At 44.1% G+C, this 27243-nt stretch overlaps 1 protein-coding gene across 1 annotated transcript; it reads left to right on the plus strand.

Annotated features, from left to right (window-relative positions):
* Positions 1–124: 124 nt before the first annotated feature.
* Positions 125–23342, plus strand: cplx3a (complexin 3a). The gene is made up of 3 exons (XM_041226087.1): positions 125–575; positions 20009–20096; positions 23041–23342. Exons 1-3 carry the CDS (start codon positions 412–414, stop codon positions 23260–23262), a joined length of 474 nt encoding a protein of 157 aa, XP_041082021.1. The 5' UTR covers positions 125–411; the 3' UTR covers positions 23263–23342.
* The last annotated feature ends 3901 nt before the right edge of the window (positions 23343–27243 follow it).

Genomic DNA, 27243 nt, shown 5'->3' on the forward strand with positions numbered 1-27243 from the left:
ATAACATGTGATAGCAGTGTCTTTTTAAATAGATATTTGCGTGTATGAGAACATTGCAATGTGCGCCTGTCAGTGTAACTCGCTTTTGAATTTGCAGCTCCTGATCTGAATTAAATATATCTATCTAGAGGTAAATAACGACATAACATGTGTGAGCGCAGCGTCATCAGAACCCTCCTTAATCCTGCATTCTAGAACCAGAGGCTTATCTGAGCTGCTCATCACAAAGGCAACAGACAACTTAATCTGCTGCTCACCCACCCCGGCTTTCGAGTACGAGGACACTGGAAGCACAACTGCCCGCAACCTTTGGTGCTGAAACAGTTGCTCTGTGATAGAGGGCGCAGTCTCTAGGCTCGGGTGCGAACTGTTTCGGGCGCAGAGTTTGATCAGCTCCCTTTCTGCTGGGCGATGGCGTTCATGTTGAAGTCCATGGTGGGCGGTCAGTTGAAGAATCTGACCACAGGTTTAGGACGGGGTGACGAGAAAGCCGAAGGCGAGAGCTGTGAAGCGGCGGCACAAGGGATGACTACGGAAGAGTTTGAGGAGTACCATAAGCAGCTGGTGGTGGAAAAGTAAGTGGTTGGGAGTTTGCTTTGTGTGTGCGGGCGCGGTCAATGCGCCCAGTTGTTTTTGGAGCTTAGTGTGTTCGGACATGGTCAATGCGCCCAGGGTTGGTGGCGGGGGAGTGTTTAAAACTGCTTAAGGCTAACCCGGGTCGAGAACACTCACCTCACGCTTCCGCTCACCCGCCCTGTCTGCACAGTTGTTTCAGAGAGGTAGTGGGTTCCTGAAACGTTTACGTCGATTTAAGGCGAAATATTTTCTACACGATTTCCAGGAATTAAAAAGTGCCGAGTGGCATGGAAATGGTCTAATGAAACGCACACAGTATATAATGAACACATGGGGTTATATTATTTATTTCAATGCACTTTCCGGTACAATAAATTATATAGTGTATTTCGATATTATTTTAAATCAAGGAGGAACAGTACTCCGGTTAAACTACAACATAGAATACTAAATCACTAACAATGTTAACTTTTTCGTTGTCAATGGAAGAATAGTGGTAACTGCAAAATACAGTAAGGGACGCTAGAAACACAACGTAATATAATCAAGTGCAAAAACACAAGGAAAGACGTCCAATTCATTTACAGTTCAGAAGAGATCTGTTAGTATGTTTTATACAAAAAAAAAAAAAAAAAATACATATCATGTACATTTATCAGGATACCGTAATTAAAATATGAATTATGCTTTCAAAGTAAGAAACAAAAACTAACATTGTAAAATTATTCTTAAACTCTCATATTACCCATTTTATGCAGTATAAAAAGTAATTTTAAAAAAGTGATAAAATATATAGTTTACTTTTTTATATGAGAAATTATACATTGTGCATACTTTTTATTCATGAATTATAAATAACAAAACAAAAAATATATAATAGAAGCAATATACAAGTGTATATATTATAGTGTCTCTCAATTGTGCAATTATTGTTGTATTTATGACCCTCATACAGTAGAATGATTTTGTTTTATGCTGCAGGAAATCAATAGATTTAGATGAACCTACTCCTGGGTGAGGACCCAGAACTATATAGATATATAATATATAATATCTATATATATATATATATATATATATATATAATATATATATATATATATATATATATATATATATAAGAGAGAGAGAGAGAGAGAGAGAGAGAGAGAGAGAGAGAGAGAGAGAGAGAGAGAGAGAGAGAGAGAGAGAGAGAGAAAAAAGGTCTATATAGAGCTAAAAAGGTCAAGAGAGTCCCATTAGTAATGACACACTCTAAACTTTTGCCCAATATTTCTAAGATAGTTTGGAAACACTTGCGTATTCTACATAATTCAGAAAAATTGAAAAAAGTGTTTCTTAAGGCCCCAGTTGTAGCATTCAAAAGAGAAGCTAATTTAGGTGATATTCTAGTTCACAGTAAACATAAAAGAATAATTGACAGAATAGGTTCTACAAATACTTGCACTAGTACATGTAAAGTTTGTAAATACATAGACAAAAGTAGAAATATACTTAAACATAAGAACACCACATATCCACTAAAAACTAATATCTACTGTAAAAATAGCAATGTTGTTTATGGAATAGCCTGTGAAAAATGTGATGAAATAAAATATGTTGGAGAGACTGGAACAACTTTATATAAAATAATTCAGAACCACCTTTCATTAATTAGAAATAAAAAAAAATGAATGAACCAATAGTACAGCACTTCACCAGTCAAGGACATGACATAAATGATGTAAAGTTTGTAGTATTAGAACAACTAAAATTAGACAATGCGACATATAGAAGAATAAAAGAAAGTAAATGGATAAATAGACTGAACACAATTATGCCAGCAGGACTCAACAGAAAAGAATGAACTAATTAATTCCAATAAATATATAAAAGTTAAAAATAATTAAATAAACAAAAAGTTGTGCATGCTGATGTTCTGGGGAGACCATATCAAGGCTGATCCTCAGAGCCAGCATTGCATGATAATATAAATATAAGTTTAATAAAATAATGTTAATTAGAATTAATATAGATTTAAAGATATAAGTAAAAGTGATGTCACATATAGAAAACCATTACATCATGTAGGAATAAATCATGGATTTGAATATAAACAATAACAGGTAGTTGTCATGCTGTCAAACACCTATAAATACCTCCAATGTTTTGGTTCAAACACAGGCTCCCTTGAGAAAGATATGTACAACATATCGAAACGTTGGGCAGCTAGCTCTTTGAGCTAAAATATATATAAGAACATAAGAAAGTTTACAAAAGAGAGGAGGCCATTCGGCCCATCTTGTTCGTTTGGTTGTTAGTAGCTTATTGATCCCAGAATCTCATCAAGCAGCTTCTTGAAGGATCCCAGAGTGTCAGCTTCAACAACATTACTGGGGAGTTGATTCCAGACCCTCACAATTCTCTGTGTAAAAAAGTGCCTCCTATTTTCTGTTCTGAATGCCCCTTTGTCTAATCTCCATTTGTGACCGCTGGTCCTTGTTTCTTTTTTCAGGCTGAAAAAGTCCCTTGGGGCGACATTGTCAATACCTTTTAGAATTTTGAATGCTTGAATTAGGTCGCCACGTAGTCTTCTTTGTTCAAGACTGAACAGATTCAATTCTTTTAGCCTGTCTCCATATGACATGCCTTTTAAGCCCGGAATAATTCTGGTCGCTCTTCTTTGCACTCTTTCTAGCGCAGCAATATCTTTTTTATAGCGAGGTGACCAGAACTGAACACAATATTCAAGATGAGGTCTTACTAGTGCATTGTACAGTTTTAACATTACTTCCCTTGATTTAAATTCGACACATTTCACAATGTATCCGAGCATCTTGTTAGCCTTTTTTATAGCTTCCCCACATTGTCTAGATGAAGACATTTCTGAGTCAACAAAAACTCCTAGGTCTTTTTCATAGATTCCTTCTCCAATTTCAGTATCTCCCATATGATATTTATAATGTACATTTTTTATTTCCTGCGTGCAGTACCTTACACTTTTCTCTATTAAATGTCATTTGCCATGTGTCTGCCCAGTTCTGAATCTTGTCTAGATCATTTTGAATGACCTTTGCTGCTGCAACAGTGTTTGCCACTCCTCCTACTTTTGTGTCGTCTGCAAATTTAACAAGTTTGCTTACTATACCAGAATCTAAATCATTAATGTAGATTAGGAATAGCAGAGGACCTAATACTGATCCCTGTGGTACACCACTGGTTACCACACTCCATTCTGAGGTTTTTCCTCTAATCAGTACTTTCTGTTTTCTACATGTTAACCACTCCCTAATCCATGTACATGTGTTTCCTTGAATCCCAACTGCGTTCAGTTTGAGAATTAATCTTTTGTGCCGGGACTTTGTCAAAAGCTTTCTGGAAATCTAAATAAACCATGTCATATGCTTTGCAATTATCCATTATCGATGTTGCATCCTCAAAAAAATCAAGCAAGTTAGTTAGACACGATCTCCCTTTCCTAAAACCATGTTGACTGTCTCCCAGGACCCTGTTACCATATAGGTAATTTTCCATTTTGGATCTTATTATAGTTTCCATAAGTTTGCATATAATAGAAGTCAGGCTTACTGGTCTGTAGTTACCTGGTTCAGTTTTGTTTCCCTTTTTGTGGATCGGTATTACGTTTGCAATTTTCCAGTCTGTCGGTACCACCCCTGTGTCAAGAGACTGCTGCATGATCTTGGTTAGCGGTTTGTAAATAACTTCTTTCATTTCTTTGAGTACTACTGGGAGGATCTCATCCGGCCCAGGGGATTTGTTTATTTTAAGAGCTCCTAGTCCCTTTAACACTTCTGCCTCAGTTATGCTAAAGTTATTTAAAACTGGATAGGAACTGGATGACATGTGGGGCATGTTGGCAGTATCTTCCTTTGTAAAAACTTGTGAAAAGTAACCATTTAAAATATTTGCCATTTTTGCCATTTGTATCTCTTAAACATTTAATCTCCTCTTTGAACGTTCTCTTGCTGTTGTAATATTGGAAAAACATTTTGGAATTGGTTTTAGCTCCCTTAGCAATGTTCATTTCTATTTCTCTCTTGGCCTTTCTAACTTCCTTTTTGACTTGCGTTTGCAGTTCCGTGTACTCTTTCTGCGTACTTTCTTTTTGGTCCTTTTTTAATGCTCTATAAAGTGCCTTTTTTCACTGAATATTTTTTTAATTGATCTATTAAACCATTTTGGCAATTTAGTTTTACATTTAGATTTGTCTACTTTAGGGATTTAATTGTTTTGCGCCTCTAGTACTACATTTTTGAAGAACAACCATCCTTCTTCTGTGGGTGTTTTCTCTATTTTAATCCAGTCTACTTCTGTTAGTCTCTGTTTCATACCTTCATAGTTTGCTTTTCTAAAATTGTAAACCTTACCTTTAGTCATTACTTTTGGGGTTTTAAAAAACATTTCAAATGAGACCATGTTGTGGTCTGAGTTTGCCAGTGGTTCTCTGACCTCTGTTTTAGCTAGTCTGTCTTCGTTATTTGAAAAGACTAAATCAAGGCATGCCTCCCTTCTAGTCGGTGCCTTGACAAATTGTGTTAGGATGCAGTCATTTATCATTTCCACCATTTCTATTTCATCCTTCGCGCTACCCACCGGGTTTTCCCATTTTATATGGGGGAAGTTGAAATCCCCCATTAGTATGGCTTCTCCTTTGCTACACGCATTTCTAATGTCACTGTATAACAGATTATTTTGCTCACCATCTGAATATGGCGGTGTAACAGGGAGAGATCTGTGCTGACTCTGCTGGCGTGTTCACGGGCTGCAGGAAGAGGGCGGCAGTCGCCCAACAACCGCCTGTGAGTCATGGCAGTGACACGGGGAGGTGGGAAAGTGTGAGTGTGGACTTTCCCCCTCTCTGAATGGCCGAGAGGCGGGTCTTGGGTGATTGTCGGTCCTATAAAATAACGCTCTGTTGTTTCCTCAGGTCTGCCCACTTAGACGCGCTAAGGGTGCGGACACTTTGATTCGGGACCGGGAATCAGCGAGACAGAGAGAGAGAGCGGGGAACCCTTGGGCAGACCCCGGCGTATTGTGAAAGAGCAGGCGAGATAGCCGAGAGAGTAGGACGGTGATCCGGGTCGTGCGGGTAGCGGCGACCGGGATAACGCTGCCGAGTGCAGCACCTTTTATTTGTAGTTTTATTACTGTTTTATTTTCCCTTGTTCTTTTCACCTTCTTTTTTCATTATTATTTCTTTGAGCACCTGCGAGTGCATTTGCGGTTCGTGTACCAGCTGTGGTATTTCCGTGGTGCTGTCTATCATCGTTGATAGGCAGCCCACGGTCAACAGTGCCCTCTGCCGGAGAGGAAAAAAATAACCGGTCTAAAATAAAACTGGGCACCTGTGTGGTGTTTCCCGAATACACCTGTCTGTCTCCTGGTCAGTGAATTACCCACACCCCTTCCACACGTGGTGTCAGAAGTGGGATTCACTGGCACTGCCCCAAGCAGTGCAGCTAGAGAAGGAGCAGACTAGCGATGGATGCGACTCAGTTTGCCGCAATGATGGACCTCCTGCGCCAGACGCTCACCGCGGCAGTACAGGGGGCGGCTAGACCCGCAGCTCCAGACCACTCCATCCAGAGACCCACCAAAATGACGGCCGAGGATCGACCTGACGCCTACTTGGAGGTGTTCAAGGCTATGGCGATCTCGGCCAGGTGGCCCCAAGCCCAGTGGGCTAGCTATGTGTTGCCCCAACTCACCGGGGAGGCTCAAGCAGCTGCGAGGACGCTGTCCCCGGAGCACATGTTGGATTACCCTGGCTGAAGGCAGCCATCCTAAATCGTGTGGGGGCCACACCGGAGGGCTACCGGAAGAAATTCCGGGAGGAGCAGTTTGCGGCCGGGGAACACCCACGAGCCATCGCCCACCGGCTGAAGGATTACGCCCTGGGTTGGTTGAATCCTGACCTAAACACCAAAGCCAGGGTGGTGGAAATGATCGTGGTGGAGCGCTTCCTGGAGTGTCTAGCCTCGGGACCTCGGCTGTGGGTCCAGCGGCAGGCGCCGGACACGCTGGACCGGGCGGTCGAACTGGCCGAGCAGTACCAGGCAGCGGAGCCAACGCCTGCGAAACTGCCCGGGAGGAGTGTGGCTGCTGGATCGTCCCATCAACTGGCCCCGGAAAGGGCGAAGGGACTGGGGGGAAGGGGTAGTCCAGGATTTGGTCGGGGGGTGTCGGCGGGAGCTCCCGGCCCGGGTACTGGGGCAGGGTGGGGATACCCACGGGCTGCTGCAGTGTCGGACCGGGGTCTCGCGCGGACGCCTTATCGGCGGGCCCCTTTTATGGCTCCAGTGTTTTCCCCTCTTTCCAAAACTTCGGGGAGAGAAACCAGCCCACCGAGGTGTTGGACGTGCAGGGAGGTGGGCCACCTCGCCCGGGACTGCCCCGTGATGGAGTGTGACCTCAGCCGACCAGGTAAGCACGTTCAATTACCTCAGTCACTTCAGCACACGGGTTTTGTTATTCCTGTGACAGTGGATGGTACAAAAACCCAGGCTCTCCTGGATTCAGGGTGTGGTCAGTCTCTAGTACAGGAGAGCCTAATCTCACCGGGGCATAAACGTATATTGGGACGGGTGCATATTAAATGTATTCATGGGGATGTCCGCTCCTATCCCAAGATAAATGTGTGTATGACTATTGGCCAGCAGGTGACGCAGGTGCAGGTAGGATTATGTCCTCGATTGCCGGTACCAGTAGTTCTGGGGCGGGACTGTGAGCAGTTTAAAGATTGGTTGGCTGCTCTGACAGCCCCGTCTTCTTTATTGGCTAAGAAAGAGGAAGTAATTGGAGAGATTTTTCCCTTTCGCGATCCAGAATGGTTTTGCCATAGATTTAAACCCCGTAAAACTAAACGGGAGCGTCGGATCGCTAAGAATGAGGGCTGGCAATGGAGGGAGTCGGAGAAGTTTCAGGTGGGGGCGGTTGGTGAAGAGTCCGGGGGGGAGGTCGCGGAGCCAGCGCAGGGGTCTGGCTCGGCTGCCTCTGCTCGGGACCGACCTGACCCCGAGTTGGAAGCCATGGGAGCTGATTTCTTAGCTCGCTCCCGTGACTTCCGACTCGAGCAAGGGCGTGACGACGTGCTGGGCAGGCTCTTTGACCAAGCAGCGGTGGTTAATGGTCGGGTGGTCGAGCCCAGACGCGCCGCCACGTACCCCCACTTTGAAATTGATCGAGACCTACTGTACCGTGTTGATAAATTACCCCAGACCGGTGAAGTGCGTCATCAGTTGCTCATTCCTCAGCCCTTTAAGGAGGATTTGTTGCAGCTGGCTAACACTATTTCCCTGTCTGGTAATTTGGGAAGGGATAAAACTAAAGCAAGGCTTGTGTAACGGTTCTTCTGGCTGGGGCTGGATGGCGATGTCAAGCGGTTTTGTGAGCGTTGTGGGGAATGTCAAAGGGCCAGCCCTAGAGCCGTTCCACGAGCCCCTCTGGTGCCTTTGCCCCTAGTGGAAGCTCCATTTGAGCGTATTGGGATGGACATAGTTGGGCCACTAGAAAGGAGTGCGGCAGGATACACCCACCTACTTGTCATTCTGGATTACGCTACGCGTTATCCAGAGGCAATTCCCCTCCGATCTATGTCCGCTAAGTCTGTTGCCAACGAGCTTGTGAAGGTTTTCTCCCGGGTGGGGATTCCCAAAGAGATACTAACCGATCAAGGCACCAATTTTATGTCCCGGCTAATCCGCGGAACATGTAAGCTTTTGGGAATTAAGACCATTAGGACCTCTGTGTTTCATCCTCAGACAGACGGTTTGGTGGAACGCTTTAATAAGACCCTTAAGAACATGTTGCGCAGATTTATTCGTAGTGATGTGCGTTACTGGGACCAGCTGATTCCTCCCCTTCTCTTTGCGATCAGAGAGGTTCCCCAGGCTTCTACGGGGTTTTCACCATTCGAGCTGTTGTATGGGCGGAGACCCCGGGGCGTGCTCGATCTGGTCAGAGAGATGTGGGAGGAGCAGCAGGACAATTCGACCAATACCGTCCGGTATGTGTTGGACCTGCGCAAACGTCTTGAGTCTGTTGGGAAATGGGCGCATGACAATTTGCAGCAGGCGCAGCACAGACAGGAGACACAATATAACCGAGGAGCCCGGTTGCGCACATTTCAGCCGGGGGATAAGGTACTTCTATTATTACCCAGTTCTGAGTCGAAACTCTTGGCTAAGTGGCAAGGACCCTTTGAGGTTACACGCCAGGTTGGGAAGGTGGACTATGAGATCTGCCAGCCGGAGCGACGGACAGAGAAACACATTTACCATATCAATCTTTTAAAGCCTTGGTTACAGCCAGAGGCGTTGTTAGTGGCGCATGCAGATGACGTCACGGACCTGGGACCTGATCTTTCTGTGTTGGCAAGAAAAGGATCGGTACAGATTGCTGAGAATCTGACACCAACGCAGAAATGTCAGGCTCGCGGTCTGGTGGCGGAGTTTCCTGACGTGTTCTCTTCAGTCCCGGGGCAGACTCGAGTAGCCCATCATCACATTGATATTGAGCCGGGGGCGCTAGTTCGCCAGAGGCCGTACCGTATACCTGAGCGTAAAAGACAGGTAATAAAAGCGGAAATTGACGAAATGCTGAGACTGGGGGTAATAGAAGAGTCCCAAAGTGACTGGAACAGTCCGATCGTTTTAGTCGATAAGCCAGACGGGTCAACTCGATTTTGCATTGATTTCAGACGAATCAATGAGAAATCGAAATTTGACGCTTATCCGATGCCCCGAGTAGATGAGTTGCTGGAGCGTCTAGGCACGGCTCATTTTATGACGACACTGGATTTAACGAAGGGGTACTGGCAGATACCCCTGACTCCGGAATCTAGAGAGAGGACGGCATTTTCGACTCCCTTCGGGTTGTACCAATTCAGGACCATGCCCTTTGGGTTGCACTCTCGGGAAGGCATGGGGGTGTAAGATTTTCGAATGAACCGGTGGTGTCATTCTGAGGGGAAGGATATGTAACAGGGAGAGATCTGTGCTGACTCTGCTGGCGTGTTCACGGGCTGCAGGAAGAGGGCGGCAGTCGCCCAACAACCGCCTGTGAGTCATGGCAGTGACACGGGGAGGTGGGAAAGTGTGAGTGTGGACTTTCCCCCTCTCTGAATGGCCGAGAGGCGGGTCTTGGGTGATTGTCGGTCCTATAAAATAACGCTCTGTTGTTTCCTCAGGTCTGCCCACTTAGACGCGCTAAGGGTGCGGACACTTTGATTCGGGACCGGGAATCAGCGAGACAGAGAGAGAGAGCGGGGAACCCTTGGGCAGACCCCGGCGTATTGTGAAAGAGCAGGCGAGATAGCCGAGAGAGTAGGACGGTGATCCGGGTCGTGCGGGTAGCGGCGACCGGGATAACGCTGCCGAGTGCAGCACCTTTTATTTGTAGTTTTATTACTGTTTTATTTTCCCTTGTTCTTTTCGCCTTCTGTTTTCATTATTATTTCTTTGAGCACCTGCGAGTGCACTTGCTGTTCGTGTACCAGCTGTGGTATTTCCGTGGTGCTGTCTATCATCGTTGATAGGCAGCCCACGGTCAACAGTGCCCTCTGCCGGAGAGAAAAAAAAAAATAACCGGTCTAAAATAAAACTGGGCACCTGTGTGGTGTTTCCCGAATACACCTGTCTGTCTCCTGGTCAGTGAATTACCCACACCCCTTTCACAGGCGGTCTATAGCATGCTCCTATTATTATACCCTTTGAATTTTTGTCCGTTATTCTGACCCATATTGATTCGGCTTTATTTTCTTTGTCCAGGTTTAACACCTGGGCTTCAAGACTGTTTCTTATGTATAGCGCTACCCCTCCTCCTCTTCTGTCCTGCCTGTCTTTCCTATACAGTGTATACCCACAAATATTATATTCGTCCCCATCACTCTCAGACAACCAAGTTTCTGTAACACCTATCACATCATAGTTACTTGTTAATGCATTAGCTTCAAGTTCTATAATTTTGTTTCTGATACTTCTAGCATTTAGATAAATACATGTAATGGTTGTCTTACCTGAGTTGTTGTTCTTGTTTTGATGCGGTCTCCCTTCTGTTTTTTTGTTGATTTCTCCCCCCTTCCTTTCTAGTTTAAATGCTTCTGAACCTGCTCGAGGATTTTTTCTCCAAGTAGACTGGTTCCCTTGTTATTTAAGTGCAGTCCATCCCGTCTATACAGATAGTCCTCGTTGTAGAATGTGGTCCAATGATCAAGATAGGTGAAGCCTTCCCGTGTGCACCACGTCTTCAGCCATGCGTCTTGATTAATTATTTCCAGCTCTCCATATGGTCCTTTGCAAGGTGCCGGTAGTATACCAGAAAATACCACAGTTTTGGTTTTCTCTTTTAATTTCCTTCCTAGCTCTCTGAATTTGTTTTGCAGGGATTTTGGTCTGTCTCTTCCAATGTTGTTTGTACCGATGTGGACGACTACTACCGTGTCGTCTCCTGTTCGTTCTAGGAGCCTGTCCACGTTCTCAGTGATGTGCTTGACCGAGGCTCCCGGAAGGCAGCACACTGTTGTAGTAAGGGGGTCCAAACTGCGAATTGAACTTGCTGTGTTTCTCAATATGGAGTCCCCAACAATCATGACCTCCCTTCTTTTTGCTGTCTGGTCACCACTGTTAATAGGGTCCTGGATGTTGTTCCTTTCGTTCTCTTGTTGTTGGTTCTGCTCATCAAAATTCTGAAGTGACTCAAATTTGTTGGTTGTTTTGATTTCTGGTGGTTGTGTTTGACAAAGTTTCTTTTTTTCCCTGCTTCTGCCTACCTGAACCCAGCTGTTCTGACCTTCTGTCTCCCTGGTGGCTTTCAGTCTGTTAGGGGTGATGCAGACTTCCATGAATTGTGGGTGTGCCAGTTCCTCAAGATCCTGTTGCTGTCTCACTTCTACCAGCTCCATTTCTAGCATACTTACTAGTTTATGCAAGTCCTGGATGGCGCAGCACTTGGTTTAGCTCCGCTGGGTTTTTTCGGATTTCCCACATCAAGCAGGTGTCACAGATTACTGGCTTGAAGACCATGTTGAGGGTTTTTTTTTTTTTTTTTTTTTTTTTTTTTTTAAGTTTAGTTTCTTCTGCAGCCGTCAACCTGCTTTCAAACTGCTCTGTACTTTTCCACGCCTGTACTTCTCCCACTCGCTGTCGCTGGGAATATATATGTATATATTCATGCATTTATATATATATATATAGACATATATTATCGGCCTGGAGATTTGTTCGTACATTTAATTAAAGCCCAAATCCTTAACCCGCTTTCGACCCAGAGACACGGGATTGCTTTTTCACTATGCACCGCAGTACAGGTTTAATAAGCCAGCAGACAGCTGAACTCTGTCCGTAGCGCGGTATCTAATTGCTGAAAATGAAGCGTCTTGCTCTCGGCCACTGCTAGCGATGTGCAATCAAACCCGCTGTGTGAATTACCAGTGACCGTGGTGCAAGTCAGGGGAGGCGTGCTCAGAAATGGAGAAAGCGAGCCGACTGTTTGTCTAAGTTTGGTGTTCTCTCTGGCAGTTATACTAGAACCCCGCCCGCTTCACATCGTTGGCTTGTGCACATGCACCGCGCGTTTATGTTTATTCAGTCGGTAACATTAAAATAAGTGTCTGTTCATGATCTCGTATTTTGTAAATAGCCTTGTATCTTTTAAAGCGCTTTGCGATGGTGGTCCACTGTGAAAGGCGGCTATATACAGATTATTATTATTATTATTATTTATTATTTATTATTATTATTATTATTATTATTTGATGCGGATTAAGGGTATGTTATGAATACATGAAAAGTATATCATTAATCACGCTTGTGACTTGAATTCAATAGCAATTTCAGTTGAAATCAGTAGGCAATCATGTGTCACTTACATTGCAATTACAGACACTTATTTCAAAGTGTTACCATTCAGTCACAATGAAGCACAGGCACACATTGTACATGATGTGCTTTTGACATAAAAATGACAGAATCTATCAAAAAATGGATCTGAAATCCATTATCCAAAACTCAATTCTCCACAAAATATTGAAAAATGTACTCAATCCCAAATAAGCCCAAGTGAATTTACCCTCTTGTCACAATGCATAGCAAAATAGTTTCAAAATATTTTTTTATCCAGATTAAAAAAATGAAAATATAAAACAATTTAAAAAATCAAACTATCGTTATTAATAACTAGTAAGACATGACCATTTGAGTCAAATAAGATATGAGATGAGACTCAAATAAAAGCCATATACAGTGCCTATAGAAAGTCTACACCCCCTTGAACTTTTTTCACATTTTGTTTTGTCATTGCCTCAGAGTTTCATGCATTTAAATGAGGATTTTTTTCCACTTATCTACACACTGTTAAGGAGAAAAATGTTTTTTTTGAGAAAAAATTATATATTAAAAATACAAAACTGAAAGATCATAATTGGATAAATCTCCACCCCCTGAGTTAATACTTGGTGGAAGCACGTTTGGCAGCAATCATAGCTGTGAATCAATTGGGATAGGTCTCTACCAACTTTGCACACCTAAATTTGGCAATATTTGATCATTACAGAGCAGCTCTCACCACGTGGGTCTGCAGCACTCTTCACTCACCCCTCAGTACAGAGCAGCTCTCACCTCTGCGTGGGTCTGCAGCACTCTTCACTCACCCCTCAGTACAGAGCAGCTCTCACCTCTGCGGGGGTCCCCAGCACTCTTCACTTACCCCTCCGTACAGAGCAGCTCTCACCTCTGCGTGGGTCCCCAGCACTCTTCACTCACCCCTCAGTACAGAGCAGCTCTCACCTCTGCGTGGATCCGCAGCACTCTTCACTCACCCCTCAGTACAGAGCAGCTCTCACCTCTGCATGGGTCTGCAGCACTCTTCACTCACCCCTCAGTACAGAGCAGCTCTCACCTCTGCGTGGATCCGCAGCACTCTTCACTCACCCCTCAGTACAGAGCAGCTCTCACCTCTGCGTGGATCCGCAGCACTCTTCACTCACCCCTCAGTACAGAGCAGCTCTCACCTCTGTATGGGTCCCCTCAGGGCTGCTAATGATCTTTCAATATTAATATGAAAACATACCAAAACAATGGACAGTGAAAAGGCTAAGCTAGTTGAAGCTGCTTCAGGGATGGTTAATGGATTGTAGAATAAACTCCAACCACCTATACCATTCAAGTGCTTTAGAATTCATTAATGCCTTTTACTCATATATTGTATTCATTTCAATACTGCAGCTATGTAATGTAGATCAGCAAAGCAATAGTTGTAAGAGCAAGCGCCATCTACTGTGCACAGCTAGTGACAGAGATGCGATTGACAGGTAGCCCTGGCTCTTAACCCTAAACGTATATTGTGCACTGCTTGTACCAGAGACGTGATTGACAAGTAGCCCTGGCTCTTAACCCTATACATATACTGTGCACTGCTTGTACCAGAGACTTGATTGACAGGTAGCCTGGCTCTTCCTTTAGCCTGGCTCTTCCTTTAGCATCAATTAAGGGTAATAATCTGACCAGATCACCCTTACAAACATGTACAAACTGTGGAAGCAGGTCATGGTTTCATGATCCTGAGAGATGAAGTCACCCTGTAGTGAATTGCTTGACCATAGAGCCCAGTAACTAAAACATGTCCTTACCAAGTTCTTTTCTAATCGTAGGAGCAACAACATGGCAGAACTGCATTTAGAAAGTTCAATAACTAAAACTGCCTCCTATGCATTTCCTTGAGAATTGTGATGTAATTGAAGCATATGGAAAACACATTGAACAGCATATGGATCAAAATCTCTGGACGGTGGAAAACAGCACCCCCCTGTGGATCACATTGGAAGTTCAGGTGGAAACCATGTTCATCCTACCGCATTCCAGTGCTTTCTCCATTGCAGAGTAGCCCTACAGCAACCCGATTCTCGATCCATATTTCAGATGATGAACTCTCCAGTTTGAGACACTGTGAATGTATGCAGGAATCTCCTGTCCTGACTTGCTCATATTGATGACAACCTAAACGCATTCAATATTGAGGCCACCATCAGCAGTCCCAGACTTATGATTATAACCTCTCTAACATGCTGTAAACTATGTCTCCTTGCAGCCTCTCAACATGCAGCAAACTATGTCCCCTTGTAACCTCTCTAATATGCTGTAAACTATGTCTCCTTGCAGGCTCTCAACATGCTGTAAACTGTATAACTAACTCTGAATAATATGTCTCCTTGTAACTTCTCTAACATGCTGTAAACAATTTTCCTTGTAACCACTCTAGCATGCTGTAGACTATGTCTGCTTGCAGTCTCTCTAACATGCTGTAAACAATGTCTCCTTGTAACCTCTCTAACATGGTATAAACTATGTCTCCTTGCAGCCTCTCAACATGCTGTAAACTACAGTATCAGTCAAAAGTTTGAGTACACCTGCTTGAAACCAGGTTTTTCATGATTATCTATGGTTTTAACTGTATAAACTTGTCTATAAACACTTAATACTTCATTATATGATACATGTACTTCTATAAGCTGATAATCATAAGTGAATTACATTCAAAAATTAAATTTTTAAATGAAAATGTAAATCTTGTCAATTTCAATGACATGGCCACCCAAAGCAAGGGGATTTCAGTTTGAAGCCTAAGTCAGTTTAAAGTCTTAAATGTGTATAACATGGTGTTAGAACACTTGTCTAAGTATAAAAGTGTCTTTGTCATATCTTCTCTGAGTTAACTAGCATGTTACCTAATTAACCTTTTGTCAACATAGGCACAAATTTGTCATTCCTGAATGTGAGAGCAGAAAATGGCAAAATACATTCAGTTATGCAAAGAAAAAAGACAATCTGTAATTACTTTAAGAAATGAGGTAAATCTTTAAGACAAATCACAAGAACTTTGCAAGTGTCTGTAACTGCTGTGGCCAAGACCATCAAAAGATTTGAAGAAACTGGCACTCATGAGGACTGAACACTGTCAGGCAGGCCAAGGCTGACCTCAGAATCAGAGAACAAGTTCATTCGAGTCACAAGTCTGTGAAACTGGCGATTAACTGCCCCTGAAATACAAGCTCAGCTAAATGCTACTAGAATTACAGATGTTTCAACATCAACTGTTCAGAGGAGATTGCATGAAGCTGGCCTAACTGGAAGAATTGTGGAAAGAAACCATTGTTAAGAGTGCAGAATAAGAGGAACAGACTTGCATGTGCCAAAAAACACAGAAACTGCACATTTGAGGAGTGGTAATCAGTCTTATGGACCGATGAGTCAAAATTTGAAATATTTGGGTCCAACCGTCGAGTTTTTGTAAGACGCAGAGAGGGTGAGCGCATGAGTTCTGCATGGCGGTTCCCACTGTCAAGCATAGAGAAGGCAGTGTCATGGTCTGGTGTTGCTTTGCTGGTGACAGAGTTGGTGATCTTTACCAAGTCCATGGCAAGCTCAACCAGCATGGCTATCACAGCATACTTCAGAGGCATGCCATTACGAGGAGGATTACGGCTAGTTGGTCAGTCCTTCATTCTTCAGCAAGATAATGACCCGAAACACACCTCAAAGTTGTGCAAGAACTATCTGCCAAAGAAAGAAAATGAAGGACAACTCACTCTAATGACCTGTCCTGCCAAGTCTCCAGACCTCAATCCCATAGAACTTATTTGAGACGAACTGGACAGAAGAGTCAAAGCAAAGCTACCCACAAGTGCCCTACATCTCTGGGAATTGCTGCAGAAGAGCTGGGAAGACATGTCGGGTGATTTCCTGCTGAAACTCGTTAACCGAATGCCTCGTGTTTGTGAGGCTGTTATTAAGGCAAAGGGTGGCTATTTTGAGGAATCCAAGATTTAGAGACAATTTTCAATTTTCTTGAACATTGCTTTGATACTCCTTATGTTTTGTTTTTATATAATTTTGTATAATGTGTTTTCATTTTCAAGTATTTAAGAAACATATGCAATTATGAAAAAAACCTAGTTTCCAGCAAGTGTACTCAAACTTTTGACTGGTATTGTATGTCTCATTGTAACCCCTCAAACATGATGTAAACTATGTCTCATTGCACCCTCTCAGCATGCTGTAAACTATGTCTCCTTGCAGCCTGTGTAACATGCTGTAAACTATGTACCCTTGTAATATATCTAACATGCTGTAAACTGTGTCTCATTGTAACCTCTCTAACATGCTGTAAGCAATGTCGCCTTGCTGCCTCTCAACATGCTGTATACTATGTACCCTTGTAATATATCTAACATGCTGTATACTATGTCTCCTTGTAACCTCTCTAACATGCTGTAAACATGTGCATGCTGTAATTCACTTGCATAAATAACTAAAAGTAAAACAGTCCATTAAAGCAGTTTGCAAAGACAACTAAAATAATTAACATCTTACTAATATTATTTTGCAAATGTTTCAACTGTGTATCTCCAGAAGTAAGGCCACCCTCTAATTAAGGCCAATTTTTGTTGGTCCGTTGACTGGCTATCAGAGAAGTTTCACTGTTTTTCAATAAATAGAGAATAATGCATTGGGTACTGTGTGATATAGAGAGAATAACGCATAAGGTAGTGTAGGATATGAGAATTTAATGCCCATCTGAGGGGATGCTACATGCATCTAGATAATATGATCATTTAACAAAAAATCCTCCCCAGTTATTATTATATGATAATATATGCTTTGCACGGCTGGAGTCCAGGCAAACCCAGTCACTTCGAGTAGAATGGTATCACTTGCACTACTGCTATGAGGGAGGATACAGCATTCTGAGAGCTAGGATGCTGACAAATCAGTGCGCTCAGGAAGAAAGACGTTTCCCGTTTAAGATTCTTAAACTTCAGGGCCCTTTATAACCTGAAAGAGGCTGCAGGGTCCATGCTGGCAGACCTGATATGCGGGGACTGTCCTAATTAAAGATACCGCATTTATTATTTGTAATTCCGCAGCTTCCCTGTGCTTTTCCCATGGTTATACCCAGCTTAACCATATTTGTTATTATGCTTTACTGTACCTCTCTGGGCCTTACAGTGTATGTTCTATGTTTTATAACACAGCTATGGTGTTACTATTCAGATTTATTGTCATAATCGTTTATAAGGGGGAACAGTACTGAAGCAAAATAAGCACATAAAAATAACATAGTCCACAGTCACAACGGAAAAAAACACTTAGCATGAAACTAGAGAAATGTATCAAATGGCTTACAACTAATTATAACAAATTAGGTATGTCCTGCTGTACTTCTCAGTGGTAATTCCATGCATTGATAAATCAGCTGAGCTAGCGCTTATGTCACAATGGGTGCACACTGACCCTTATGTAGTTTTGAAGAGGGTGCACACTGACCCTTATGTAATTTTGAAGTGGGTGCACACTGACCCTTATGTAATTTTGCATGCTAAAAGGTTTGCCATCAGTCTAGCGGCAGTCCTTTACAAGCAGTGTGATTACATGGCACCCAAGGTCAGTGCAAGATAAGAAGAAAGGATCTTTGACAGGAGTCAAGGTGGTGTGGGCCTACAAACACTCTCAGTGTAGCGGTGTGTCCTGCAAACACTTTCAGTGTAGCCTCTCAGTGTAGTGGTGTATCACAGCCTCTCAGTGTAGTGGTGTATCACAGCCTCTCAGTGTAGTGGTGTATCAGAGCCTGTCAGTGTAGTGGTGTGTCAGAGCCTGTCAGTGTAGTGGTGTGTCAGACCCTTTCAGTGTAGCGGTGTGTCAGAGCCTCTCAGTGTAGTGGTGTATCAGAGCCTGTCAGTGTAGTGGTGTGTCAGAGCCTGTCAGTGTAGTGGTGTGTCAGACCCTCTCAGTGTAGCGGTGTGTCAGAGCCTCTCAGTGTAGTGGTGTATCAGAGCCTGTCGGTGTAGTGGTGTGTCAGAGCCTGTCAGTGTAGTGGTGTGTCAGACCCTCTCAGTGTAGCGGTGTGTCAGAGCCTCTCAGTGTAGCGGTGTGTCAGAGCCTGTCAGTGTAGTGGTGTGTCAGACCCTGTCAGTGTAGCGGTGTATCAGAGCCTCTCAGTGTAGTGGTGTATCAGAGCCTGTCAGTGTGGCGGTGTGTCAGAGCCTCTCAGTGTAGTGGTTTGTCAGAGCATCTCAGTGTAGTGGTGTATCAGAGCCTCTCAGTGTAGTGGTGTATCAGAGCCTGTCAGTGTAGTGGTGTGTCAGAGCCTCTCAGTGTAGTGGTGTGTCAGAGCCTGTCAGTGTAGTGGTGTGTCAGAGCCTGTCAGTGGTGTGTCAGAGCCTCTCAGTGTAGTGGTGTATCAGAGCCTCTCAGTGTAGTGGTGTGTCAGAGCCTCTCAGTGTAGCGGTGTGTCCTGCAAACACTCTCAATGTACAGATACTTTGCTCATGATAATTTTATGTTCAGTTTTACAAATGCCAGATAAGTAGAAGAAATCCCGATTGTTAATCCCCAGGCAAGTTGATTGAAGGGTTCCTATAAAGAGCTTTCAAAATGCTGTCAACCATCAGCCAGAAAGAGGGGCTGGACATGTATGATTTAAAAAATGAAGAAAAACTGATTACAGAGCTCAGACAGAGGGAACTACTGAAACCAGGCCACAATAAAACAAGCAAACAACAAACAAAAATCGGCTTTAAAAGCAATGCACTGCGTCCCCATCAAAAGGCCAAGGAATTATGTGTGTCAGTTTAACCGGGCAGCACGCCAGTCTGACCCTGGCAGCATTACTATATAATACACATCCTGCAATAGGAGGTGTTTAGCAGCAGCTTCCTGTCAATGAATCAGAATATAAGAACATAAGAATCTAGAATGGTCCCTGTTTGCATGCCTTTCTTCTCGGTGGTCAAGCCATGTCACTGTCTTGGCTGCAAAGCATGTCAGTTATTAGGGGAAGCTGCTGGTTGTTAACAATAGGAAGTGCAACACTACCTCAAAGAAAGACTTAAAAACACAGCTCCTTTAACCTAGTATGGTACCAGGTCAAATATTTTCTGTAAGGTGTTTTCAAAACTACAGAATTTCAAGATAGTTAAGAATGATGTAATTATTTCATAAGCCATAGCCCCTTTCTCTGAATTAGTTGTATAAATTATAATTAAGTTCAACAGCAGCCAAGCACTCTAAACACTGAGATACTCAACCTCACTGCCTTCCACACTGCAGCCCAGCGCTTTCTCTAACCACAGCTACTCAAACCCACTGCCATTCACACTGCAGCCCAGCGCTTTCTCTATCCACTGAGCTACTCAAACCCACTGCCATTCACACTGCAGCTCAGCGCTTTCTCTATCCACTGAGCTACTCAAACCCACTGCCATTTACACTGCAGCCCAGCGCTTTCTCTAACCACAGCTACTCAAACCCACTGCCTTTCAAACTGCAGCCCAGCGCTTTCTCTAACCACTGAGCTACTCAAACCCACTGACTTCCACACTGCAACCCAACTCTTTCTCTAACCACTGAGCTAAAATCATTTTAAAATATTGTCTTCTCAGGATGGAGCGGGATGCTAGTTTTGCACAGAAGAAGGCAGAGAGAGCCACAGTACGAAGTCATTTCCGGGATAAGTACAGACTCCCAAAGGTAACATATTTATTATACACATATCATAATCACAGAACATGCACAAACCTGTACATTGAAACAACAGGATCATATTTATTGTAATGTTTGCATTTATTTTTTGACAGCATAACAAACATCTGATTATTATGTTCCAGAATTAGTAGAAATAAAAGGATTTACTAAAGGGAATCATTCTTTCGCTTACGCAGCATGCAGGATATTCATGATTTAGACATCTCATACCTGCAAATGTACTCATGCAGCACATTACAAACCCATCAGGCATCTCATACCTGCAAATGTACTCATGCAGCACATTACAAACCCATCAGGCATCTCATACCTGCAAATGTACTCATGCAGCACATTACAAACCCATCAGACATCTCATACCTGCAGATTTACTCATGCAGGTCATTACATACCAATCAGGCATCTCATACCTGCAGATTTACTCATGCAGCACATTACAAACCCATCAGACATCTCATACCTCCAGATTTACTCATGCAGGTCATTACATACCAATCAGGCATCTCATACCTGCAAATGTACTCATGCAGCACATTACAAACCCATCAGACATCTCATACCTGCAAATGTACTCATGCAGCACATTACAAACCTATCAGACATCTCATACCTGCAGATTTACTCATGCAGGTCATTACATACCAATCAGACATCTCATACCTGCAAATGTACTCATGCAGCACATTACAAACCCATCAGACATCTCATACCTGCAGATTTACTCATGCAGGTCATTACATACCAATCAGGCATCTCATACCTGCAGATTTACTCATGCAGCACATTACAAACCCATCAGACATCTCATACCTGCAGATTTACTCATGCAGCACATTACATCTCATACCAATCAGGTCATTACATACCAATCACATCTCATACCTGCAAATGTACTCATGCAGCACATTACAAACCCATCAGACATCTCATACCTGCAAATGTACTCATGCAGCACATTACAAACCTATCAGACATCTCATACCTGCAGATTTACTCATGCAGGTCATTACATACCAATCAGACATCTCATACCTGCAAATGTACTCATGCAGCACATTACAAACCCATCAGACATCTCATACCTGCAAATGTACTCATGCAGCACATTACAAACCTATCAGACATCTCATACCTGCAGATTTACTCATGCAGGTCATTACATACCAATCAGACATCTCATACCTGCAAATGTACTCATGCAGCACATTACAAACCCATCAGACATCTCATACCTGCAGATTTACTCATGCAGGTCATTACATACCAATCAGACATCTCATACCTGCAGATTTACTCATGCAGCACATTACAAACCCATCAGACATCTCATATCTGCAGATTTACTCATGCAGGTCATTACATACCAATCAGGCATCTCATACCTGCAGATTTACTCATGCAGCACATTACAAACCCATCAGACATCTTATACCTCCAGATTTACTCACACAGCACATTACAAACCCATCAGACACCTCATACCTGCAGATTTACTCATGCAGGTCATTACATACCAATCAGGCATCTCATACCTGCAGAATTACTCATGCAGCACATTACAAACCCATTAGACATCTCATACCTGCAGATTTACTCATGCAGGTCATTAAAAACCCAACAGACATCTCATACCTGCAGATTTACTCACACAGCACATTACAAACCCATCAGACATCTGATACCTGCAGATTTACTCATGCAGCACATTACAAACCCATTAGACATCTCATACCTGCAGATTTACTCATGCAGCACATTACAAACCCAACAGACATCTCATTCCTGCAGATTTACTCATGCAGGTCATTAAAAACCCAACAGACATCTCATACCTGCATATTTACTCACACAGCACATTACAAACCCATCAGACACCTCATACCTGCAGATTTACTCATGCAGGTCATTACATACCAATCAGGCATCTCATACCTGCAGATTTACTCATGCAGCATATTACAAACCCATTAGACATCTCATACCTGCAGATTTACTCATGCAGGTCATTAAAAACCCAACAGACAGCTCATACCTGCAGATTTACTCATGCAGCACATTACAAACCCATTAGACATCTCATACCTGCAGATTTACTCATGCAGCACATTACAATGCAATTGTCCATAGGGCAGCTGGCACAGCTGAAGCCTGGTTCAATGGTCTTAGTTGAAATATATTGCCATGACCCATGCTGAGCTCAAACAGGCAATGTAATTAAAAAAAAAAAACAGAAGAAATATAAGAATTGGAAACTACATACCATGAATGGTACCTGGGTGAGAAAGTTATTTCATTTTGTAGAGCTTATCTACTCTACCTTTAGAGATGGGGTAGAATATGTGTTTGAGTTATCTTAAGTAATATATTTGTTGTTTAGCTTCATTGTTTTTAAAGCCATCACGTCCTGGTGACAGTTTTAAAGTGAGTTTTAAGCACCCCTGTGACCTCAATAGAGCTCTCAGAATCGTGTCTAATCTACAGCAGGTACAGCAGAGTGTAACCCTCTATCTGTTCCCCTGAAACACTGATGAATGTAATAAATACATCAGTCAAATATTCATTCACTGTGCAGGTCTACTGCCAGAAATTCTGCTGCAGCTTCATTTCCAATGTAATTTCCTCCCAGCACTGTCTTGGGGGAAGCAGCTGGTTTGTTACTGAAAGGGAAAAGATCCACAAGGGATGGGGACAATGCCACTCTCCGGGTTCAAATGGCAGAGGAAGTGCAAGACAATCTGAAAGAATTCTCTGCTTTCAAACAGAGAATTCTTTAATATAGCGTACTACCAGATGGGTTTAATTGAAAATGTGTTTCTTTCCAAGCTACATAATTCATACATATCTAGTGAATGGATGTTCATGGCAGGTAAATGATTAGCTGAAGTTTAAAGTGGCCAATGCAAGGTGCCCCTGTCTGTCCTCACTTCAGAACGAGCTGGACGACACTCAGATCCAGCTGGCAGGTAATGAAGTGGAGCTGCCAAAAGAGCTGGCCAAGATGATCGCGGAAGACAACGAGGAGGAAGTGAAGGACTCAGTTATCGGGCAGCTGGCCAGCATCCAGAACCTGGACCTGGACTCGGTGAAGGACAAAGCACAGGCCACTATCGAGGAGCTCAAGCAGACTGCCAAGAAGTGCACAGTGATGTGAGTGAGTGAGCTCTCTCTCTCTCACACACGCTCACTGCCCGTAACCCTCTCTCTCTCTCACTCACACTCACTAACCCTAACCCTCTCTCTCTCTCACACTCACTAACCCTAACCCTCTCTCTCTCTCACACTCACTAACCCTAACCCTCTCTCTCTCATTCACTCACACTCACTAACCCTAACCCTATCTCTCTCTCTCACTCACACTCACTAACCCTAACCCTCTCTCTCTCTCACACTCACTAACCCTAACCCTCTCTCTCACTCACACTCACTAACCCTAACCCTCTCTCTCTCACACACTCACTAACCCTAACCCTCTCTCTCACTCACACTCACTAACCCTAACCCTCTCTCTCTCACTCACTCACACTCACTAACCCTAACCCTCTCACTCACACTCACTAACCCTAACCCTCTCTCTCTCTCTCACTCACCCTAACTAACCCTCTCTCTCTCTCTCTCTCTCTCTCTCTCTCACTCACACTCACTAACTCTAACCTTCTCTCTCTCTCTCTCACTCACTCACTAACTCTAACCCTCTCTCTCTCTCACTAACCCTAACCCTCTCTTCTCTCTCACTCACACTCACTAACTCTAACCTTCTCTCTCTCTCACTCACTAACCCTAGCCCTCTCTCTCTCACTCACTAACCCTAGCCCTCTCTCTCTCTCTCTTTTTCTCAATCACTCTCACCCTAACCCTAATCCTCTCTCTCACTATGTCTCACTCTCTTAATATCTCTTTCAATCTCACTCTCACTCACTCACTAATTTTGTCTCTCACTCCCTCACTTACTCACACACACACTCACTCACTCATTCACACACACACACACACACACACACACACACACACACACACACACACACACACACACATTGTCAATTCATTTATAGGTCATCTGGTAAAAAATGAGGGGAAATTAGAAGTCATTAAATTGACACTTTTTGTCTAATTTCTTTGATATCTTCTTGACATCTTTACTGTAGATTTTACAATTAAGCAGTTTTTCATGAATTTCCTAAAATAAACTCTCTGGGACATGATTCTAATCTCCAGTATATTACTCCGAAGAAACCCTCTGCTCACAGTTTTGGTTCATACACAAACTGACATTCAGTGTTAGCCATGTTTCCTAGCCAAGGTTAAAATATGTATCAATTGAAACCCATATTTAGAGTTTCCCTGAGTCTGGTGCCAAACTAAAGTGTTATTGACATTCATTCCTTCATTGTAATTGTACAATTTCCAAGACCGATTGCATTCATTTACATAACTTATTTCTACTTTGCTTTGTTTGATATGCTTCACTACACTGGGATTTGCCTACACATACTCAAAAGAGAGGCACATCAAAACTGACATGTGCATACTGACGTTCTTCCATTGCCCTAGTAACAGTTTGTAGCCCCACCCATACTATATTTCTGTTCTCACTTTACATTCTTCTCCCCACATTCTGAATTCTCAAACATGAGTGGTTCCACCCAAAAACTGGGGCTCCGTCCAATGATCTGGCACCTTGCTATCTACCCCCCACCGCCATGGAAGTGCTGTATTGTGTTGGTGGGTAGTCTTTAGCTGAGATCATTCATATAAATGTGATGTATATATATTGGGAGTATTTATGTCTTTCTCATTGTTGTTTCATTAAATAATGACTTTTTTTGTAAATAATTTGTGATCATAAATAAAGTACATTTCTGATATTAAGATATTCTTCAACCAAAAATATAATTGTGAAATGCTTTATTTTATCCCCTTTCCTGTAGCTTTCCATACATTTTATGGCTCAGTTCTGTTCATCCAATAAGAATTGTCTAACACTATTCTTTGAAGCCTGATGGGAATATCTGTGCCAGTAGAGTTCTAGTTGGCAGCTCTTTGTAGCTCTTGCATCATGGGAATTCTACTTGACTACTTGACTAGTTGACTACTAGGATTCCACAAGCTCATATAATGGCAGGAGGGCCTGACTAAGCTTCCTGAATTGTAAGGAACGTCTTAACAGCTGCATCAGCAATGTTGCCAGTGTCATATCTAGTCAAGGCAATACTGTTCTGGATTGTGCAGGAAGCATTGTCTGGGCTTAATGATTCAGTGACCCTGCTCATGAAGCATCGTCTGGGCTTAGTGATTCAGTGACCCTGCTCAAGAAGCATTGTCTGGGCTTAGTGATTCAGTGACCCTGCTCAGGAAGCATCGTCTTGGCTTACTGATTCAGAAGTACTGAAGGGCAAGGAACACCGCTTGCAGCTCCAACATTTGATATGCAGGGACTTCCTATGGCCCGACCAGGGCCCGCTGACTCCTCTGCTTTGCAGACCACGCCCCAACCCGAGTTGGAGGCATCCGTCGTCACTACCCTGCGGGTGAAAACCACCCCTATTTGGACTCCTTGGTGCAGGTAAGAGGGAATCCTCCACCAGTGCAGGGCCGCCGTACAAGAGAGACACACTGTCAGCCGATGGTGCCTGTCGCGTTTGGGATGGAACCTGAACGCATTGAGCCATGCCTGCAGTGGGCGCATGCATAATAAACCCAGCTTGTTGGCTGATACAACTGCTGCCATGAAACCCAGAAGTTTTTGGCACAAAACAAGGGACACCCTCGATCCCTGCCGAAACAGGGAGAGGTGGTGTTGCAAAGCTGCTACCCTGTCGTCCGACAGGTATGCACGCACCGTGGTGGAGTCCAGCCAGAGCCCCACATACATTATGCACTGCACTGGTGTCAGCTGACTCTTGGCATCGTTGATGGCAAAGCCCAGCCTCACTAGATGCTCCGTCACTAGCACTGTGTGGGCCACTGCTCCCTCCCGTGACTGGGAACAGATAAACCAGTCATCGAGGTAATTCGTTACTCGGACTCCTTGTAGCCGCAAGGGGTCGAGGATAGTGTCTACACACCTTGAAAACATGTGGGGAGCTAGGGAGAAGCCGAACGGCAGCACAGAAAACTCATATGCGCTGCCCTGAAAGGCGAAGCGGAGATATTTCCTGTGTTGTGGATGAAAGGGAACATTAAAATACTTGTTCCGTACGTCCACTGTGAAAATACGTGTCCTTAAGTCCACCCACACGTCGGAGGTGCAAGCGCGTCAGTAGTCCACCTGTTGTGCCCTGAATCGGGTCAGAGGCTGCCAGCCTCAGGGGCCCTGTTGGGGCGGCTGAGGCTGGGGCGGGGCTAGCATGGGCGGGTGTCTAGGGTGGAGACCCTGGAACCGCCGTCGCGGTTGTTGCTATTTGGGCTGGCTACATCCATGTCCACCAAGCTGAGGGAGGGTCCTGCCTCTCTCCTGAGATGAGGCCTGTAGGCAGTGCCTAAGGTCACCTAGCAGGGCTGTGGGAACCGGCACCGTCCAGGTAACCATACGTGGCTGTGACCTGACCCGTGCTGGAGCAGGGGGAGGGAGTAACACGGCTACCTGCCTCGATGCCTCGCGTTACCAAAGGCTCTGCTGAAGGATCTCCTCCACTGCTGGACCAAAGGTGTGGCCTGGAGATATGGCCAAAAGCGCTGCCTTATCAGCGTCAGGCACCCGTGCCTGCAACAGCCACAGCTGTCTGCACGCGACCAGTGGGCCCGACAGGATCTGTCCCAGGGTCTGACCCTGCAGGCCAGAGATTTAGAGCAACATGTGTGGCAGAAGTCGCAGTTCCGTGGCCACTGGCTCTAGTAGCGGGACATCACGCAAAACTCCATCCAGGTATGCAGTGAGCATGTTGGACATGTTTGCTAGGCAGGTACTTTGGACTCCCGCCACATAGGCTCTACGGATGTGTGTCTCCGTTATCCTGCACTGCAGGTTAGGGCACACGGGGTCCTTGGGCATACCTCCCACCGGCGGAGCCTTAAGCAAGGCCACAATGGTGGAGTCCACAGGGGGAAACCCGTCCAGGCCCAGCTTCTCCGCCCCTTCTAGCGAGGCCAGAGGAGAACTATGTCTCAATTGCGCCAGTGCTATAGCAGGGTGGTT

The sequence above is a fragment of the Polyodon spathula genome, chromosome 24 (assembly GCF_017654505.1).
Source record: "Polyodon spathula isolate WHYD16114869_AA chromosome 24, ASM1765450v1, whole genome shotgun sequence".
In the NCBI taxonomy this organism is placed as follows: Eukaryota; Metazoa; Chordata; class Actinopteri; order Acipenseriformes; family Polyodontidae; genus Polyodon; species Polyodon spathula.

Excerpts from the sequence above, each read along its gene's own strand:
- cplx3a (XM_041226087.1), top strand. The coding sequence starts at position 412 with ATGGCGTTCATGTTGAAGTCCATGGTGGGCGGTCAGTTGAAGAATCTG. Across the intron at positions 576-20,008 it reads AAGCAGCTGGTGGTGGAAAA|GATGGAGCGGGATGCTAGTT; the intron begins GTAAGTGGTTGG and ends TTGTCTTCTCAG. Across the intron at positions 20,097-23,040 it reads ATAAGTACAGACTCCCAAAG|AACGAGCTGGACGACACTCA; the intron begins GTAACATATTTA and ends TCCTCACTTCAG.